The following is a 21991-nucleotide window of genomic DNA, read 5'->3' as shown; positions in this document are numbered from 1 at the left end:
AACATTGTTCTTGCTCAAGTGGAATTACTCGTGGCAGAGGAAGCAATTGCCACAGTGGGGGGGAAAAGCCTCTGCAGCAGCCGGGGAACGTCTTGGGTTCAAGCCAATGTCTGCAGTTTGCAGAATCTTCAAATGGAATACAGGCCATGTGGTAGATATAAGGGGACTGGATAGTGTTGGGTGCAAAACAAGTTCCAAAATGAACAACATTACTGGGATAGAGAAGTAGGAAAATTGGGTGGGGGGGAGCATTCTTCTTTGAAAACTCAAAAGCCAGAAGTAGATTCTTAAATTTTTTCACTCGGGACATTACAGTTGCAAGAACTCTTCCAGCTCTTATCCTTAGAACAATGTTGTGAGATAAGTTAGCTTGACTTGCCCAAGGTCATTCAGTGAATCTCAGGGTACAGTGGGGATTTGAACCATGTGTGGAAGTAGCTGGTCTTACACTAAATACAGAGATGCAGGTATGTGAATACATTTTTACTTAAGAAAATGGCTAGTCAATGGGGTGTGTATAAAAAAAGATGAGCATGTATAGTGTCAGCAGTGTTATTTCCATATGCAGCCTTAGATCCTTTGAAGAGTTATCATCTGTACACAGGCAGTGAGATCACCACATGATAACTGCTAACACACTGTGATGGTAAGGATCTCAAAGTCTCTTGGCTGGGAACCCCATCTGTTATAGATGTTTGCTTGGCTATCTCTTCCTGCTAATGCCGATAGAAAAAGCTTATCTTGATAATCATGGACTTTTCTGGTTATAGGAGATGGGACTCAGTGAGATAGGGTCTGTGTGCAGGAAGAATAGATTTAGCTAACTTTTTTGTCTGACTCTTAGGGGGCAAGTGCAAACAGACTACCTAGAGGAAATCTCATTTACACTTGAGGAATCTACTGTATATTTCTGATGGCCATGACAAAGTCTCAAGACATATAAACAATCAGTTCAAAGTGAGCCTCAACCATATCTTAATTTTTTCCCCAATTGAGACTATTTGGACACCCAAATTGGTAGCATGGGCTCCTTTTATTAACACTGAAATTACAACTTAATCAATATGAATTGTCCATACTAACCATATTTGTGCATTCAACCATCTGTCTAGTCCATTGTGAATAGGATCAGTCTCATCTCCCTCATAATTCACTTTTTGAACACTGTTCACTCCAAAGCAAGATTTCTGAGATCAGAGGGTCTGCTGGCATTTGATGATATGAAATATGCCATGGGGGTGGTTGTGCCCTGCAGAACTATCATTTCAGTGCTTGCTTTATTTCTCTCCTGTGCTAGATGACATAAAGCACCACATGTTCCTAACCTCTTTATATCATTACTGTTAATTATATTGAGAGTTTTTTGGTCCCATTTGACATGGATGAGTATGAGGTGCCTTCACAGTCCTACTAAGTGGCACTGGGTGTCCCCTGCACCCCATTTTCAGGCCTTTAAAGAAGATGCTGATTTAACAGAGGGGGGTGGCAGCAGGTTGAAGGTGGGGCAGATACAGGAGAATGAGCCAATATTGAACACAATAAGAGCTCTGCTAGGTCAGAGGCCAATTGTCTATCTAGTCCAGCATCCTCTTTTGCTCAGAGGTAACTAGGTGCCTTGGAAGGCACAACAGCAGAAGCACAGAAGCCAGAACTTCAACCTACACTGCTACCCTCCTAGTAGCTGGCATTCAGAGGCACACTGCTTTAATACGTTAGCATCTCATTTAGCCATTGTAGCTAATATTGACAGACCTTTCCTCCATGAATGTGTACAATCCCATAATGGCTATCACCACATCCCATAGCAGTGAGTTCTACAATTTAATTACATGTTGTTTGAGGGAATGCTTTCTTTTATTGGTCCTAAATATAATGGCCCATCAAGTTCATTGGATTCCCCAAGTTATTGTATTTTGGGAGATGAAGAAAACGTTCTCTATCCATTTCCTCTACACCCTTCCATTGGTCATCTTTTTTTAAACTAAGAAGTTGTCAGACTTTTTTGAGAAAGTTACTACTTGCTGGATCGGGGGAATGCTGTAGACATAGTTTATTGTGATTTCAGTAAGGCTTCTGATAAGGTTCTACATAATATTCTTGTTGACAAATTGGAAAAATGTGGTTTAGATCCTATTACTATTAGGTGGATCTGTAACTGGTTGACAGATCACACCCAAAGAGTGCTTGTTAATGGTTCCTCATCTACTTGGAGAGAGAGACTAGTGGAGTGCCTCAGGGATCTGTCCTGGGCCCTGTGCTGTTCAACATCTTTATAAATAATTTGGATGAAGGAATAGAGGGGATGCTTATTAAATTTGCAGATGATACTAAATTGGGAGGGGTAGCAAAAGCAAATACAGTAGAAGACAGAGCCAGTAAACATGATGATCTTGACAGGCTAAAGAACTGGGCTAAAACTAATAAAATGCACTTCAACAAAGAGAAATGTAAAGTTCTGCATTGAGGTAGGAAAAATCAAATGCATAGTTATAAGAAGGAGGAGACTTGTCTGAGCAGTAGTGTGTGCGAAAAGGATCTTGGGGTCTTAGACCTAACACTGAACATGAGTCAGCAGTGTGATGCAGTAGCTAAAAAGGCAAATGGGATCTTGGGCTGTATCAACAGAAGTATAGTGTCCAGATCACGCGAAGTGATGGTATCGCTTTACTCTGCTCTGGTTAGACCTCACCTAGAATATTGTGTTCAGTTTTGGGCACCGCAATCTAAGAAGGATGTAGACAAGCTGGAACGTGTCCAGAGGAGGGCAACAAAGATGGTGAGGGGTCTGGAGACCAAGTCCTATGAGGAAAGGTTGAAAAAGCTGGGTAAGTTTAGCCTGAAGAGGAGAAGACTGAGAGGTGATATGATAACCATCTTCAAGTACTTGAAGGGTTGTCATATAGAGGAGGGTGCCAAGTTGTTTTCTGTTGCCCCAGAGGGTTGGACCAGAACCAACGGGTTGAAATTAAATCAAAAGAGTTTCCGTCTAGACATTAGGAAGAATTTTCTAACAGTTAGAGCGGTTCCTCAGTGGAATAGGCTTCCTCGGGAGGTGGTGAACTCTCCTTCCCTGGAGGTTTTTAAGAAGAGGCTAGATGGCCATCTGTCAGCAATGCTGATTCTATGACATTAGGCAGATCATGAGAGGGAGGGCATCTTGGCCATCTTCTGGGCATGAAGTAAGGGTCACTGGGGGTGAATGGGGGAGGTAGTTGTGAATTTCCTGCATTTTTCAACAAAAAATGTAGAGCATGTGGTTAAGGAGTGCCAAACCTTGCCACCTACCCTGTCTTATCTTGCTGCACTTCATAGGTTTAAGTATTTTTCTTGCATCCTGGCTCACTGTCCACATCAGTGGCAGGCTGGGAGGAAAAATGCTTAAAGAAACTAATGCAGTAAAGGTACAGCAGGAAAACCAAAGTGGTTAGCTCCCCTCACCCACATGCTCCAGTTTCTGAACAACAGACTTCTCATTGCTGCTTCTACTTGACATATCGTCAGGTAATCCTCAAATCACACCTATTTGGACCTTCAAAGGAAGGGTTGCCAACCTCCTGGTGGTGGCTGGAGATCCCCTGCAATTACAGGTGGTCTCCAGATGACAGAAATCAGTCCCCCTGAAGAAAATAGCTGCTTTGGAAGGAGCATCCTATGGAATTATACCTTGCTGCAGTCCCTCTGCTCCCTAAACCCCACCCTTCTCCTCCAAAATCTCCAGGTATTTCCCAACCCTGAGCTGGCATCCTTACTTCAAAGAGCAAAACTTAGTGCAGTTTAAGGCTGGTAAAATATGCTGCCTTGAGCCATAATATCGCTAGCATTCGTCTCCTGGTGCTACTTGAGAAGAGAAGCATGTCTAGCAGTCCAGCTAGAAGTTGCATGAGAGCCGTGTCCCTTCCCTGCCTCTTTCCCCCTTTCTTCCCTGTAACACCTAGTTGAATAACATCACACTACTCATTGCCCTGCCACCAGTTCACATCCATCAATGGCTGGCAAGACCAGAATAATAATGATGGCTATAGCTCTGTGTCTCCTGTAGATCATAAGATGATACCGTGGATGCGCACTGCACAATGGCTTCCTTGAGTAGTTGCTCTAGAGTGGGGCTTTCTTGCCTCTAGGATATTTGAGCACAATTTCACACCCAGCAGCACTATTCTGGAACCACTTTCCCCACTGCCAGAAGAAACAACTGGCTGGGCTGGGGACTGAAGTCTTTTTGCATGGGGCTATGAAAATGGTAAGGCTGGCCCTGAGGCTCCAAGCTGAAGGTGGAAGGGGGTGGTTGTGGGTGTTGCTGACTGTGCCTTCTTTTGCAGAGCCCCTGTGAGACGCTGGGCCGCCACTCCGAGGGCACTTACCCCACTGGCCTCCTGCCCAACCATCACCATCGCCACCACTACTCCCCTCAAGGGGTCTTCGAGGACTTCGCTTGCTAGGCCACCTTGTGCACGGCTGCCCCCAAATTACACCAGTGTTTCTGGAGCAGCTTCAGGCGCAGGGGATTCTGCCTTGTGCTAACAGGTCTGCCAAGGCCAAGCCAAGCCACCTCCTCCCACCTCCCAAGGCTTCCAAAGGCATACGATGCTTTAATCCCCTTCCTCCTGCCTCCTCCCTCGCTGCTGTGCCCTTCCCATTACCCAGTCCAGCTGGCCCTGCTCCCTAGGGCTCAGCGCCCCCTACAGAAGCACACTGAGAGCATCAGCTGCCAGGAGCAAGGAGGTGGCATGGGCTCCAGACTGCTCCACTGACCAGGGAGTTGCCTTTTCTCGGCTTCCAAGTGGGAGGACGGCCAACGGGAATGTGGAGCACAGTAGGCGTGAGATGCAGTCACGGAAAGGAAATATGGAAATCTATCCCAGAGCCCATGCCGAGATGGTAGCACCAACCAACCAGCTGCTCACAACCCTACATGGCAGAGTCTGCCATGGCCACCAACTGATCCCTCTCACTTTGTCCTGTCGTAGCAGACATTAAAATTCCTTCTTATACGCCATCGTCTTATACACATGCATTGCAGCCATCTCAGCATTATACACATGCACAGAGGAGTCACGCGCTCTGTGTCCATCACTTGCTGTTGGGCAGTGCCATGCACTCTATTGCCCAGTTGTTGCTCTCCACACATGCATCCACTGTGCCCACAATCGGGTTCAAAACCCTAGCCCTTGCCCTTAGAAAGGGGCTCCAGGTCACTGCATCAGTAGTAGCCCTTTCCAAGCAGTCCAAGGCTGGCCACCTTGTCATCCCTCCCTCACAATTGTATATTTGTATATAACTGTTTTGGGCCTGCGGTTTTTAGCCAGATATCAAGTTCTTCATTGCTGCAGCTGCCTCCTGCTGGTGTCACCAAGAACTGCTGGTAGGGCTGGGTATTGACATCGGCATCAAATCTCAGGTTTCCTCCCAGCCCAAGTGCAGAGAGAAACCCAGCAGGGGGCTGCTGGGAGCAACAAAGACCGAGTTTCCCTGGGTCACCTTTCCCCCAGATGTACAGCCTCCCCCCCACACCCACACACACCCACACACGAACCCTAGCATCTTCTATTCATCCTTCACCTCCAGCAGCATTCATTGGGATTCAGGGTCCAAGCCACAACCACCCCGCCTCCAGGAGAAAGGAGCAGGACACATCACAGTCCCTAAGGGTACCACAGAATTTCAGCAGCTCTACCACCTAGTCCCCTAGGATCAGGAGCCCAGGTTAAAGTGCTCAAAGGTAGAATTGTCCCGTAAATTTAACACCCCAGTGAGTGGACATCAGACTATTCACATGAACAGGGTGTTGAATCCTGGATGAATTCCTGAGGGAAGGGGGGTTATATCGTCTAGCTTTGTGGTGGACTCGTGAGTAAATGTACAACAGAAAAATCTGACCAAACCACCTGTGGGGGTAACAGAGTATGCCAGAGGGCCCCCATTATCTACCATCTAAAATATAAGAATCTCTGTGGTATAATGGGAGTACTGAAATCCTGATCCACATTTATAGATTTGTGCTTTTTCTCCTGGGGGTGCATTTCAGGCAGGAATGTGGCACTCAGAAATATGCTGCAAATACCCCCCCCCTTCGCCCCATCCTTCACTTCCAACTCCAAACTCATGTATGTACCAATCAGAAAGCCGCAAGCTTAGAGGCCTTTGGCTGCTGCAGTGGGATTAAGAAGTTGATACAGCCTACCTGCTGGAGATGTGTGTGGCTCCAGGAGTTCAACCCTACAGGCTGCATGAGGCTCTGTCTGGGACCCAGCCGAAGATTATCCCAAGAATTACCTATCATCCTCACAACTGTACTGAGCGCAAGTCGCTGTTTTACAAATGTACAAGTTTCTCCCAATAAAGAGGCACAAATTAGAACTCCAGCCATGTCTGCTGTGTTGCCAGCAATTCTATCCAGCTAATGTCTGGAACTCGCTCCTGTAAGGTGTTCTAGGCTCTTCACATCTTCGCCACTAAAATGGACACTTGTATGACTAGTAGGCACCACGGGATCGCTCCTCCTGCCAGACAGCGCCTCCATCCATCCATTCCTCAAAACTGTCTGTTGAAGAGACTGACCAAGTGTTTGCAGCATCAGACTTCTAAATTTCAGTGTCAGTCTAACTATATCACTTGCTGGCCAAAAAAGAAAGGAAGGAAAAGAAACTCTGCCTTGACAGCTCATTTTCAAGGAGCTCCAGAACCTATTTTCAGCTCTGTAGTAAACATAACAATGATAGGGATAGAGAGAGGCATTTTCTGTCACTACTGAGTAACCCACCATGCAGTCATAAGCAGAGTAATACCGTTGTAAGTCTATTAAATCCTTTCCTTTCCTTTTCCTTTTATCCCTTAGAAGCTCCTTGATCAATTGATCTTGAGCAGCATATATCTAGTGTTGGAGGGATATAAGGACTGAAACAAATCTTGCCACTGACAATGTAGCCTTGGGGTCCCTATCACTTAGTAAAAAAGGCATTATGTCAGTCACAGAGCCATTGGATTTGTATATTAAAAGGGGGGAAATATAGTGCGATCGAAGTTCCTCATAAAAGCGGCATTCCCAAAGGGCATGGGCTAATGAGTCAATAGAGCCAGAAGAGCAAGGGCAGATCCTGTCTGAGTATGGTATATTCAGAATTCTGCCCTGCATTACCATAGAAGGGTTAGCATTCAATCTAGCCAAGCAAAAAGCTCTACAGAGACGAGGAGTTGTCAGATATGGCAGGCAGACCACGTGGAGGGGGTATTCCGAAGAACTGGGATGAACAGACACGATGAGCACGAAAAGTCGTGCTGTTATAATCGAGCTCTTTAATGCGCTTTTTAATTTTGGCAAAAGCTTCAGTTTTCCCAAGATCTGATAACATATCCTGCGAGAAGCCCAACAACGCCAGTTTCTCATCTAGGATTTTTTGCCATGAAGATTTAAAAGGGTCATGCTTCAGAGAAGCTAGAAACCCCTCAGTGCTAAAGCACAGTTTAAGGTGTAGTTTAAAGGCGGCCAACCACGCCCTAGCTTCAAGCGACATTTGAAGAGTAACGCCAGCAACACATCGAGGGGCATTTAGGAGTTTTCGTAAGAACTGAAGCAGTGGACGATCTATAGATTCATTGATGACTGTAATCCAGATGGCAACACCAAAGAGGATAATTGGGGTAATTTTCAGGTTAAGAACCTGAATAGCCCCTGGAATATATTTGCCACCTTTGGTGTGAAAAAAATTGACAATAGCACCAACCCCAGGTTTAATTTTGTTGGACATTGCTTTTTGATGGGCATTCCAATTTAGGTTATGGGAAAACAGAATGCCAAGGTAAACAAACTCCTTGACTTGGTCAACCTCAAAGCCATCTAATAACCAGCGAAAAAGAGGCATTTTTCTCCTCTTAGTGAAGATCATAATCTTAGATTTATGATGGTTTATTTTAAGACCTTCCCTAGAGCAGTACTCAGAAAAAGTTTGCAAAGATCTTTTCAAACCAATTATTGTGCGGGACAGGAGAACTGCATCGTCAGCATAGAGTAGAATCGGGGTGGGATGACTTGCAAGCTTTGGGGGGTGGCAAAACTCTGAGAAATTAGTTGCCATATCATTCAGCCAATGGGCTTAGCAAGATGCAATTTTGTTCAGGATTGCACTGCAAGAGCGGTACCCAGACATCCAGGGTTAAAGAGGAAGGCTTTCAAATCAGAATGCAACCTTCAGGCTCAATAATCCGGCAGCTTTCTATTTAGCATCTTAATTCTGGTAGCAGAGCTCTATATCCCCTAACAAATGGATTCTGAGGTCATATCTAAATATGAACATATGATGGTTTTCTAACATGTTTCCCCAAATAACTCTGGGACTTTTGGTTTGATGAAATGCTGAAAATACTGTTACTTCCCCAGCCATCCTTCACAAGAATGTAATTTCTAGGATTGCCTGGGAAGAGGAAGCCATTGTTACACCTATTTAACTTTAAAATGCAGATATGCCCGGATGCTCTCCTATGACAGCATGATTCAGATTGCTTAATAACACTGTGCTGTAAAGTCACATAGCAGAGCACGGTGCATCACAGATCACCTATCCAAATCTAGTTTCTGAATGCATCACCATCAGAGGGTGAAAAGAGAATCTGAACAAAATAGCACAGTATCTGGTCACTGAAGAGAGGAGACCTTTGACCCTGCTGTTTACAACATTTATTATACATGCCCACACAATTTATTATACATGCCCATACATCAAGTGAGAACCTACCTCATGCATCTAATAAAGAATGTTCCACTCTGCAAAAATTTATGCTAGATTTCCTGCTCATTCTCCAAGGACTGCAAGGCACCAAACAGGGTCCAACTGATCAGCTTTCATTTTATTACAACAATCCTGTCAGATAGGTTAAGCTGAGATGAAGTCATTGGCCCAAAGTCACCTGCTGAGCTTCATGGCTGACTGTACTGATAGGAACATACACCTAGTCAGACACTAACCATCAGGTAGCAGCTGCGCATAACCGAAGGCTCTTTAATCCAAAAAAAAGAAAAAGCTTTCACATAGAATTAGATTTAATGAGGAAAGATCCTTAGCTTAGCCTTCTTCCTGGCATGTGCGTGGGGGGGGGGGTGGCGGCGATGCAGAGCATTCCATGCAGAAGCTCCCTACTTTTTGATCCAAGTGGACGGTTTCATGAGAGAGCAGGGGTCCACTTTCACTTCAGAGGAGAGTCGGGTACGGTACGTAGCTTCGCTACTGGAAGGAAAGGCAGACGAAAACATTATCTCAGCTGCAGAAAACAGGATGAGCGAAACTGTACACAGACGTTCAGAGGCATGAGAACCAAGGACATGACTCGTAGCCAGAACCTGGCCTAGCTCATGTCAAGAGCCTTTGCTCCCGCTAAGGCAAAGGCCTGACAGAACCACTCTTTAGGACTGCCCACATGGGTCATTTTGCACTTCTGAAAGAGTACTCTTCCACAATCAGAAGCAGAAATGAGCTATGATTTTGCACTGCACAGTATAGCACCATATCCCCTTTAAAAGTCACAGTCTCCATGCACAGTCAGCAAGATCTTAAAATATCTTAGGAATATTTGGCTCAATGGGACCAAAACATTTGCTCCTGGCCACCAGCAGTTTTGTGATTCATGCTTTTATTAAGTGATCAATTATTTCCTGATCTTGTTTCCCCTCCTCCCTATGCTCTGAGACCAGCACCCCCTCCCCCCACACACACACATACACACACACACAAATGTTCTGCCTGGATTTACATCCCTCCCTGAACAGCAGGGCAAATGGATGGGGAAAACAGCACAGCCATGTACACCCTCTAGTCCCTCTCTTGCTGACCCAGGCTGGCTTTGCTTATGAACTGATATGTCCCAAAGCCCAGATGGAGCAAGCATTGGACCACTGGTTTCCTTTTCACCTCTCATTCGGGGCTTCGGCTTCCTTATGCCAAGAGCAGTGGCGGATCTACCATGAAAATAATGAAGCTTAAGCTTCAGGGCCCCTAATCCCAGAGGGGGCCCCTGAAGCAACTTTTTTTTAAATGAGTGAATTTTTCAACAAAATTGATGGAGTGTTTTTAAAGTGTTTATTAAAATAAGGTTAATTTAGTGGTCGACTCATAAGCCGATGGGTTGAAGTACTTAATATTGACCTTAGAATATGCTCTAATATCCATTTCATACGGCCTCAAAATGTCCCTGTAATTGGTCAAATTTCAAAATTTTCACGGGGGCTTGCAAGCGCCCGAACCCCCGGCTGTATGGGCTCACTGAGCTCACCAGAATCTATTCCTAGTCTACATTTTGGCAGCTTGATCCTCGAATCCTTCATTGGTGCATGGCTTAATAGCTCTATAACTCAGCCCTTAGGCTAGAGCCAATCGGAACCATAAAAACACATCTGAATTCTCAATTCAGGCTGCACTTGTCTCGCTTGGGCATTTTAACAACAGAAATCAGATTTTCACCTCTTTATTTATTTATTAGACTTATAACCCGCCCTCCCCAGCAAGCCTAACGAGCCCCCTCTGATGACCTTCTACCTCTCTATTAGAGAATGAACCAATACATCTGCCATAGAACAACCCAACTGAAGAAGATAACAGCAGTTACCCAGACCTCATTGCTGGTGGGAAGGGGCTTGCTGTATGGTCCATTTTCAAGGACTCCACCCCACCACCCTGTTCTCTGCCATTTGGGCCTCAAGGTCCTTGCAAGGGCAGCAAGGCCCTTTGGACCTTGTTGGGTGATGCCCTATTGTTGCTGGTTGCAAAGAAGGGCCCATAGCAGTTCAAGCTTCAGGGTTCCAAAAATGTAGGTCAGCCACTAGAGGGGCCCCATGTTATTTATCTCATGAGTACAAAAGTAACCTGGCTAGGGGTAGGATTTTGTTCTGAAAAATGGCTTTAGGGAAACAGTGAAGCATCCCTCTCCCCCATCACACCCACACATGCAAACACCATTAACTGCATTTCAGGGGGGAAATTAATCTAATTTGGTGTTTGGATAGCAATGTCCAAATATATATGTCAATTCTGTAATTGCAACCACAAAGTCAAAACGGAAGAGAGGAGAATGATATAAGCCATTTTGGGTCCCATTGGGGAGAAAGGTGGGGTATAAATGAATAAAATCTAATCAAAGACCTTACAAAATAATAGAGCTGTTAAACAAACAATATAAATGTCACTGGTTATCTACAAGTAAACCTCCCTGGCCTACCTTAGGCATTTTCCCGCTAAACCGGATAAATTTTCCCTAAGAAGCCCTTATTTACTTCATTTATACCCCACTTTTTTCTCCCATGGGGACCTGACATCTTCTACCCTTCTCAATTGTATCATCACAACAACACTGTGAAGTAGGTTAAGCTGAAAGTATGTGACTAGCCCAAGATCACCCATTGAGCATCCATGGCAGAGAGGGGATTTGAACCTGGGACTCGGCACTGTAACCACCACTACATCATTCTACACCACTATACCACATCCAAAAACACTTTCAGTGTTGTTCTTTGCTATGAATGTACAATAAGTAGTTGCCTGCTGTGGTGGGAGACCTCTCACCAGCAACATTTATTTTTTAAAAGGAAGCATTACACTTGGTGGTTTTACCATAGAGTTTCCAACAATTCCTAAAGTGCCATGTCATCACTTCTGGGTTTTCCAGAATTTACATCACAGTTAATGTAACTCTGGTGTCCCCCTCCCCATGTCCCTGCCACCAAAGCTCCCGCTGGTTAACAGGCTTGCCCCGACAAGCCTAACACAAGAGATACAATGAAAGCCGTGCTCGATTCCCTCTTTCTACATTTTGGAAAGTTATGGCTTTCTGTCCACACCTTACTCTTTGGAAAGCCCTGTATCACCCCAATAAATTTCAGGAATAACAGACTCCATAGAGCGTAAGTCTCCAATAGGGTTGCCAGCCTCCAGGTAGTAGCTGGAGATCTCCTGCTATTACAACTGATCTCCAGCTAATAGAGATCAGTTCACCTGAAGAAAATGGCTGCTTTGGCAATGGGACTCTATGGCATTGAAGTCCCTCCCCTCCCCAAACCCTGCTCTCCTCAGGCTCCGCCCCAAAACCTCCCGCCGATGGCAAAGAGGGACCTGTCAACCCTAATCTCCAACCTTTTTGAACCTGCAGGCACCTTTAGAATTCTTACGTGCAGTGGTGGCCGCAGCTACGAAATGGCTGCTGCAGGAGGCAGAACCAACTACAAAATGTCAGGGAATTAGTTCATGCATAACTAAAGTAACTCTTCAACATTTCAGGCAGGAGCTCTGTTTAACAGGATGCCTTTGAAAATGAGCATATATATTTTAAAATCTGCATAGCCAACCAAAAGCTCTGCTGGGCAAAAGTCCGACTTTCTAAAAACACTTGGCAGGCATCAGGAAAGGTGCCAGCAGGCACTATGATGGATGTCACGTTTGGGACCTCTGCCGTAAAAACTATATCCAATCCCTTCCCTAGACAAGCAAAGCACTAGACTTGAGCCTGCCAAACAAATTAAAACATATATTCCAGAACATACTGGGTCACAGGTAGAGCGTAGGTATAAATATGGGACTTGCAGAAAAGAGATCATTCCAGAGATGCTATAGTCAGGAAACCAAAACGCCCCATGCATGCGTTGAGAAAAGGAATGTTTGTGGGAAAGCTGTATAAAACTGAAATACTCTTTCAAAAAGATGGAGGGATGAAGGATCCTGGAAGTGGGTTCGCTTCTGTTTTCGGAAGGGGTTGCTTAAGGAAGACAGTTGTGATTATTGTTGCCTACAAAGTCACTGATAGTAGTTCTAAAATCAATTTATTCTGCAAAAATAGTAGTAATTTTGTATTTTACGTGCAAAACTGTTACATGCTAACCAACACAATATGAGAAGAGTCACTGGAGAGTCACTGGAAAAGACAATAACGCTAGGAAAAGTTGAAGGCAGCAGGAAAAGAGGTAGACTCAACATGAGATGGATCAACTCTATAAAGAAACCATGGCCCTCAGTTTGCAAGACCTGAGCAAGGCTGGTAACGATAGGATGTTTTGGAGGACATTAATTCATAGGCTTGCCATGAGTCCGAAGCGACTTGACATCACTTAACACGCACACATACAGCCAACAATTTACAAGATAAATAAAGGCAAGAACAAATGTCAATGGTGCAGTAGGAAAGTGCAAATTTATTATAAGGATACTAAAAAAGCCCCTATGCGTTTCGCATGTAGCTTCACCAGGTGATCTGAAACGTGAAACATAAAAAGGAACATTAATAAACCACATTAAACTTATCAAAATACAAGTTATTAAAAACACATTTAAAGAAAAATAAATGAATGATCATGAGTGAGAATGTTCAATAATTAAAGAAGCCCAGTGAGTATAACTATTATAAAATTTCAGACAATAAAACATATACCCTAGGGTTGCCAGCTCTCAGTTGGGAAATACCTGGAGATTTTGGGTGCGGAGCCCGAGAGGGGCTGGTTTGAAGAGGGGAGGGACTTGCCATAGAGTCCAGTTGCCAAAGTGGCCATTTTCTCCAGGTTAACTGATCTCTATTGGCTGGAGATCAGTTGTAACTGCAGGAGATCTCCAGCCACCACCGGGAGGTTGGCAATCCTATAGTCCCAGACAAAAAGTATCACATTATAATACATGCACTAATAGATTTGCAAAAATATAAAATACAACTGACCTCTAAATATGTTTATCTCCTGTGCTTTTCCCAGGCTGTTGAACTCAGACAGAAAAAGCAGAATGCAGCAGGTCTCTTATCTATACTAACTGCAAAAGAGCCAGGTCCTCGTGTAACCCTTGAGGGACCAAAGTTCTCAGTCACAAAATCCATTCAGCTTCTTTTTCAGAACAACAATTTATCATTAGGACTAACTAGTCTCTGAAAGTCCCAAAACCTCAGGTCCATGGGATGATGATTATGCTCTATAAAGGGATGAACTAGGGGACCACCTAAGGTAGACGTTACTTTCATGGTTTTTTTTTTTAAGTTTTATTGAAATATGCAGAACACTACAGAATATGTCAAAGTACATAAAGCATACAAAAACACAATATACAAAAAGAAGAAAGTGAAGAAGAAAAAGAAAAAGTAAGAAACAAAACATTACAGACACCGACCTCCAACTCTCCTCTGTGTTTTTAAATTCCTCAGGGTTTTCCCAATGTACAAATTATGACAAGAACATATTATAACATACATTACCCAACTGGCGCTGCATGAAGTGAAGTTCTTGAGTATGTATTTTTTATTATCTATAGGATTTATTAAAAAATTCTTACTGAAGAAATATTTACAAACCATGCAGTTCCCACAAGGAAAATGCCCCTGGAGAAGACTTGCTCCTGCTAAAATCTACTGACAGAAGGAGAGATGTTACTGTGTTTCCCTGGCCTGCTTTGACCTATTAATAATTCCCGGAAAGAACTTCCTATGGCAGGGTTTAAATTTGCAGGCAACACTAACCTCATCAAATGTGAAATTCATCTCCTAAAGAGCATCTTTTTGAAAAATAAGTGGGGGAGGGGAGTCAGAACTCATTCATTAGAGGAAGATGCTGCCTGAGATTGTTTATATATGTATGTGAGTAATCTAGTAAGTTTCAAAGTATTAATGCCAACTCTGCACTTTATCAACTGAGAAATTAGCTAGAGTAGAATTGCACTTTTCCTTATTTCTCTCATCTGTGTTTGTTAATATTATTGCCTTTCTGTGTGCTTACCCTGACAACTGCCTTCTTTGTAGGATAGTGCAAAAAGGTTTTTTGGTAAATTTTGGGATTGGCTTTATTGGGCCCAATTTTTTTCTGGTAAACTCGGAATAAGCCAAATACCCATACTGGTAAATATCAGTATTCAACTTATTTTCGTGTTTACCGAAAAATTCAGGCCCATTATAGTCTATGGGAATTTTTTTCAAAGCTCCTGTGTGGGCATTTTTGGAGGTAGAGCCCCCAAATTTGCAGCAGAGCTTGAAGATACTGTCCTTGCATGAACCCTGAAGTTTGGTGAAGATTGGGTAAGAGGGTCCAATTTTATGGGGTCCGGAAGGGGTCTCCCCCTTCATAGAGAAACATTGTGAATTTCCTATGGGGAATGGGGGTGACCCCATAAAATTGGACCCCCTGACCCAATCTTCACCAGCTTCAGGGTTCGTTCAAGGACAGTCCCTTCAAGCTCCACTGTAAATTTGGGGGCTCTACCTCCAAAAATGCCCCCACAGGAGCTTTGAAAAAAATCCCCATAGACTACAGTGGCTCTATTTCACTTGGGAATTGCCAAGTCAACTTTCCCATAATTGGTTTCAATTAGCCCATGCAAAGCAATGGGAGGACAGGTATAAGTTCCAGTGGAAAAGCAGAGAGCACAGGCCAATGCCTCCCATAATCCAACACTATGCAGACCAGAGAACACAGACACCAAACTGCCACAAAAACCCTCTCTCTTAAGGCAACAATGAGAATGATGACAACAACAAAGCAGCAGGTCCCCCCCCAAAAAAAAGTGAATCAAATCACCCCCTCTTTTCAGGTGAAAGCCAGCAATATCTGAAGCGGAGAAAACCCTAAAATCCAAACTGTGCAACTTTGAAACTGCAGTAGAAAAATGGAAGCAGGGCCTCTCCCCTTTCAAAATAATTAAATCACCCCCTCAAACTAACAACCCCCCCCCTCCACCAACCAACAGGCCAAGGCCTGCTGGCTTCTAGCAAACTTTAGAAAATAAGCCCCAAATACAACAACTTGTTTAAAAGGAAAACGATGATATCTCAAACCCTTCAATGTCTTCTCCTCCAGGCATCAGGCAAGAAGGAATCCAACCCAAGCAACAGGTAGTAATCCAGCAGGTCAGGATGAGGCACCAGGATCCAGAAACGCAGAGGAAGAATCAGGCAGCAGGAACTAAAGCCAAGCTTTGCCACCAAACTCTCTCAAACCTCTGAGGAATGGCCTGGTCTGGGAACCAGACTTGCTTTTATAGTCTTTGGCCAAGCACAGAAAAGTTTGAAAATAATTCCAGCTAAAAAACACCTTCTGTAATTGGCCAAGGAACGCTGTTCTTCCTTACCTGGGTACCAATTGGCCACTGAGAATTCCTGGCCCTCTTCCCTCCCCCTCTATAGGTTGTCCTCTGTTGCAAAAATCAAGGTGGACTGCACCAGCTGGCTTTGCTGCCATACAGAATGCATGGCTGCATTTGGCCACATGGGAAGCTCCAGTGAGCCTTCCTATTGGCCACTCCAAGATGCCTGCTCCCTCCCTCTTGCTGCCCTGGAAACCAGCCAGGGTGCAGGAATATAAAGAAAGGAGATAACTCTCCTTTAGACATAACAAGGGCTACAAAAAACTCTGCAGAAGGCGACTAGCCAAAAAAAATTCCGGGAAGCACCTATTCAGCTTCAGGCTTCTTCCTAGGTTTTGGCGTTCAGTAAACCTGAAACCTGAATGAAGACGAAATGGCTAATTTTGGATTTATTTTCGGTTCAGGTTCATCGATATGCACAACCCTACTTCTTTGGTATAACACCTACATGCTGAAGTTGGTTCCCAGTTCCTTCTTCGAGGTTTTTATTTCCTAATTTGTGAATCCAATCACATATATTGATGGTGCTTTCAAGTTTTGCACCCAAAAGAGGGCGTTGGACCATGCCAGATTACGTATTCTTAGACTCAGGGAACTTTGCTTTGTGTATGTGTGAAGTGCCAACAAGTCACAGCTGACTTATGGCAACCCCATAAGGGTTTTCAAGGCAAGAGATCAACAGAGGTGGTTTGCTACTGCCTTCCTAGTCTGCATAGCAACCCTGGAATTACTTGGTGGTCTCCAATCCAAATACTAACCAGGACCAACTCTGCTTAGTGTCCAAGATCTGACAAGATCGGACTAGCCTGGGCCATCCAGGGCAACTCTGTCTTACAAGATGACATATACCGGAAGCTGGTCCAAACACTGGTTTTGGCATTACCTGCTCCAAAAGTAGGGTGACCCCCAGGAGAAATGAATATTAAGAAATCGGGGGCAGCTGCACCCCAAAATAAGCTTTACACCAAACAAGCGGATGTCCCCAGAATCTGAAGACTGTGCTCTGCAAAGTGATGTACACTGGTACCTGGTCCAAATACTGATTTTGGCACCAAGAACTTCAAACCCAAGTGCTCCAGGAATACCTGTAGCAGTTCTTATGGTTTTATTGCTTTGGCAGGGCACACCCTCATTGCATATAATATTATCATAACGATTTCTGGGTCTCATCTCTGGATATATACTGTCCAAAGTCTACTGACTGTATAGTGACCTAATGACCTTAGTGGAGCAACCTTAAAGGTATTTAGCTTTGAGTAATCCACTTATCCTATGTAACAGACAGCCAGTGTTTGCACAAAGGATTCTGGCTTCAAGATAGAATGTGCATTGTCTTTTCCATTCCTTGCTCTTGTTAATTATTAATCGTGGTATGCTTTGCCTAAAATTCCATTGTCTAAAAGTATTGATCAACCTTGCTATTCATTATGTGTTTTCCTTAATAAATACCCTGGGAGCTCCACTCAGAAGTTAGAGCTGGTTCTCTCACGGATCAAGATACACTTGTGTGTGTGTTTTCCCTTCAAATACCTTTCATGTATATAGTTAATGTTCTGATTAAGTAACTTGTAAAGCACAGGCCCCAAAGGCTGAGGATATATGGTTTAGGTGGTCCAAAGCCTTTTGGGGTGCAGAGCAATTTGGAATCACAAATAAGGAACTAGGAACTATGAAGTGACTTCAGCCCTGTGGGTTTGCTGGGAAAGTTGGAGGCCCCACAACCAAAGAGGCAGATATTCTTGTACCCACCCTCCTAAGTAGCTTCTACAAATGTGATCCCTGGAATAAAGCAAATGAATAGCAGTGAAGGAACTCAGTGCAAAAGCCTAAAAAGGACATATTGATTAGACACAGCCAGAGCCTGTGCATGAAGAGGACAGTCAAACTCACCCAGGGGAACCGGATCCTGACAGCCTCACAAGGTATACCTGCAGGACATGCCAACAATTGAGGAAGTAATCTGTTTTGTTTTTCTTTTTGTTCTTTTAAGGAGAACTTATCTGAAATTAATTTTGGGGCATCCAAGTTAACAGTGGGATAGTTGATAGATTAAAAAAAGATTTTGCTAATAAAGCTGCTTTTGAGGAGGGATTTAAAGAAGAGGGATTGTCTGGAGAAGAGAGAATGTTATTCCTAGCACAGAGCACAACAGGAGGTATAAGAAAACAGGGAGGGCAGATAAGAGCAGATGGGCTTGTGCAGAATTGAGTCGGTGCAAAGGGAACAGCAAGGAAGAAATGCCGTTTCAGGGAGAAACCTTATGCAGGAATGGAAGAAGCTCAGCAATGTACGAAGCAACAGGAAGAAACAGCCAAGATCTGTGACAACTAGACTATTAATGGAACTATGGGGGAGAAAGTGGAGTGCAGCAGATACATTCTGAATCACTGGCAGGAACTGCAGATCAGCAAGGAGAAACAAATATGGTAAATCAAGGGAGGTTCAAGAAAGACTGTGTTAACAAAGTGGGTCTCAAGGAGTGATTTAAAGGAAGCAACTTGGGAAGACAGAGGTTATTCCAAGCAGAGAGAGCAGCCTGGTAGAAGGCAAAGAAGGAGGGTAAAATTATTGGCTGGCAGCAGATAAACCTGTTAAACAAAGCAAGAAAAAGTATATGCGAAGGCAAGGAGGAGATACAGGCCCCCAATGAAAGACAGGAAGAGTTTTACATTTAAAGGCTTGAAGCATGACATTCATGTAGTGAGTGCAGGCACATCACATAGGCAACTGGCGTGTCAGTCCAGGATGCTATCTTAATTGGTCAGTTGCCTGAATAAAAGAGTGAAAACCCCCCCAAAAAAATTCTGGCCAGCTTGGTTTCTTTATTAGAGACCATATATATGCTGGAAATGTAAATGTACACACACTGTACTAGTTTGGGGAAATCTGCACCTTAACAAGATATACACAAAGGGGACTGCTTTGCATGTGTGCGTGGGCCTCCTGACTGCTGCAGAGCTGAGCCCAAGCCCTTTTACTCCATGCTGTCACTTGTCTGCCTCCTTGTCCCAGTCCTAAAAGTTGCAGAAGATTAAAGGTGTATGTGAAAAGCTGCTTAACAATAGCAATCGTTGTTCAGTGGAGAGATCCACGACTATTGCACAAAGTAGGAGTGCATGATATGAGAGGCTAAATTGGTAAGAGAAGTAGTCGTGTTACCCAAGGAGGTAACATTTAAAGAGGATATGAAGCAGATTCCTCTGCATGTTTACCCAGACAATGATGACTTGTGTGAATTGCTCTGGGAGTCTCCACAGTACCTTGAAAGAGATTCCTGGCCAGGTACATTAATCCATGAAGCAGCTCACTTCTTGGAAACTGCTGGCATTGCCTATGACAGGGGTGGGGAACCTCTGGCCCGCAGGCCGTATACGGCCTGCGACATCATTGGCGGTGGCCCCCGGACTCTCCCGCAGAAGCCGCCGCCATTGCTGCCGCTGGAGTGTGTGCAGCCGGCCGGCCGGGCGGGCGGGTGGGAGAGCGGGGAACGGGGAACAGAAGCCAAGCGCCCACACTCGGCATGGCCGGCGACTTCTCCGGCGCCCTCTGGGCCTGTGCGGGCAGAGGGGCGTGGCTGGTGGGTGGGCGCAAAGGAGGCGCCCTCTGCCCCACCCTGCTCGCCTCTCACAAGCCTGCCGCCGCCACACCCCACTGCCGCATCCCCCCCCTCGGGGCAGGCAGGCAGGCCGGGTGGGACATTCCCCCCCGGGCAGGGGGCTTAGGGACCTGGGCAAGCCAGGCCCCTTCCCTCCACACCAGAAGGGCCTCCTTTCCACCGGAGCTCCACTCTGAAAGGGGTGGGTGGAGGCGGTGGCAGCGAGGCCCAGCCGGGCAGGGGATCCTCCTCTTGCTGCTGCTTCTCACCCCGGGCACGTGGGAGGCGGCGGGCGGGTGGCTGGCGGGCTGGTGGCTGGCGCTGAGGGAGGAGGGGGGCATGTGTGTGTGTGTGTGAGAGAGAGAGAGAAAAGCGGGAAGGCTTTCCTGTCTCTGGCCATTCATGCATGGGAGGTTTTGCCTTGGATTTGCCGCTCTGTAGATGCACATTTTCCCCATCCAAATTCTCAAAACTCATCAGTAAGTCCCCATGCAGAGTTTTGAGAATCCAGATGGGGAAAATGTACATCTGGAGAGCGGCAAATCCAAGGCAAAACCTCCCATGCATAGATAAATGGCCTTTCTTTCTCTGTCTCCCTCCCTCCTTTTCTTTCCCTATTTTTTCTTTCTTTCTCTCCCTCGCTCCCTTTCTTTCTTTTTCTTTCTTTCTTTCTCCCTCCCTCCCTCCCCTTTCTCCGCCCCTTTCCTTCTTTCCTTCCTCCCTCCAGCAGCTTCTCCGGCACCCTCTGGGTCTGTGCGGGTGGAGGGGCGTGCAGTCCTATTCCACCTTTGAAGTGCCCACAAGCCATCCTCCAAACACCTTTCTATTTGTCTTGATATGTAGAGAGAAAACAGTAAGGAACTAGGGTTGCCAATCTCCAGGTACTAGCTGGAGATCTCCTGCTATTACAAGTGATCTTCAACCAATGGAAATCAGTTCCCCTGGAAAAAATGGCCACTTTGGCAATTGGACTCTATGGCACTGAAGTCCTTCCCCAAACCCCGTCCTCCTCAGGCACCACCCCAAAAACCTCCCACTCATGGTGAAGAGGAACTTGGCAACCCTAGCCTCTCCCCGCCCCCAGCGGGGAGGTCTATGCCCGGTATGGTCCCCGAATGATGTTATAAATATGCAAATGGCCCTTGGCAGGAAAAAGTTTCCCCATTCCTAGCCTATGAGGACAGCACTGTTTATATTGGCTGCAGAGATTGTATGACAAAACCCTGTTCAGAAAATATCCCCCTTGAGAAAGTCTTTCTGGATGCCAACAGTATTAAGCACAAGTTTGCATTTACCATAAACCATAGAGAGGAGTATGAGAAAGGTAGATACTCTTGCTGTGGCCAAAGAGCAAGGCACCCAAAGTGCAAAAGTCTGTACCAGCCCATTTTCCACACTTGCTAACACTGACAAAAGGTTAGTTGCAGTTATCATATCTGAAGCAGGAATTTTTGTGCCTTCAGTTATAAGCTGATAGCTGCCAAACAGTAGAGAAAGGAGAACCTAATTACAATGGGCACAATGAAATACTCTTTTTTTATCTGTCATCCCATATCTCTAACCAACCGATTCACTATTAGGTCCTGAGTATTCTGCCAACCAATATCTCTATGACAAAGGCTAAGCTTATAATTTTCTACTAAAACCTGCCTCCCCACCCCACCCCCATACTATTCTCTCCTGTCCTACAACCCATTCCTTCTCAACATCTCCAGCATCTACCTTTTCCTCTTGGTATCAGCTATTAAACCACTGTAACTTTCATCTTGCTAGTCTGTCAAACCATATTGTTTTAGAATATCATACTACTCTTTCTTTTCATCCATTGTTGGTGTCATACCACACTCTCTACTTAAGTCTTTTCACCACTACTTTTGATCCCTTCCTTTTAATGTTCTCCATCACATTTCTGTCCTTGTACAATCTCTCACTCACCCTTTTCTACACTAGCTATACAAGCCCTTGTGCTTCCTTTACCTACCAGTAGAACATAGGGACAGGAAGAAGTGCTTAGTGGTGAAACAACATGTGGGAAACACTTTTTCCGGGTTAGTCTCTGCTTAAGACTAATCAAGTCTTTTCTCTACTTCATTTGATTTCTCTTCAAGGAGCCCACCTCCCATAGCTGAGTTATTATTGTGAACTTCTGGCACAGTGGGGGAAGTAGCTTAGAGCACAACTTGGAATGGAGAAGCAGGAGAAAAGAGGATAAACACCCCCATTCCCCCTGCCCGAACCAACCAAAGCATTTTTCCTAGGAAAAGCAGAGACTTTATGACTTCATAAAACATACAGTTCTGCCTTGAGTGTGCAC

At 44.9% G+C, this 21991-nt stretch overlaps 1 protein-coding gene across 1 annotated transcript in view; it reads left to right on the top strand.

Moving 5' to 3' along the window:
- Positions 1-4746, top strand: part of ASIC4 (acid sensing ion channel subunit family member 4) — a 98086-nt gene extending 93340 nt beyond the window's left edge. Inside the window, exon 10 of the mRNA XM_056851696.1 lies at positions 4320-4746. Within this exon, the coding sequence (XP_056707674.1) occupies positions 4320-4439 (120 nt within the window). The 3' untranslated portion in view covers positions 4440-4746. The remainder of the gene's footprint in view (positions 1-4319) is intronic.
- Positions 4747-21991: the final 17245 nt, after the last annotated feature.

The sequence above is a fragment of the Euleptes europaea genome, chromosome 6, assembly GCF_029931775.1.
Source record: "Euleptes europaea isolate rEulEur1 chromosome 6, rEulEur1.hap1, whole genome shotgun sequence".
Taxonomy (NCBI): Eukaryota; Metazoa; Chordata; class Lepidosauria; order Squamata; family Sphaerodactylidae; genus Euleptes; species Euleptes europaea.
This window is presented reverse-complemented; position numbering and strand designations above follow the sequence as displayed.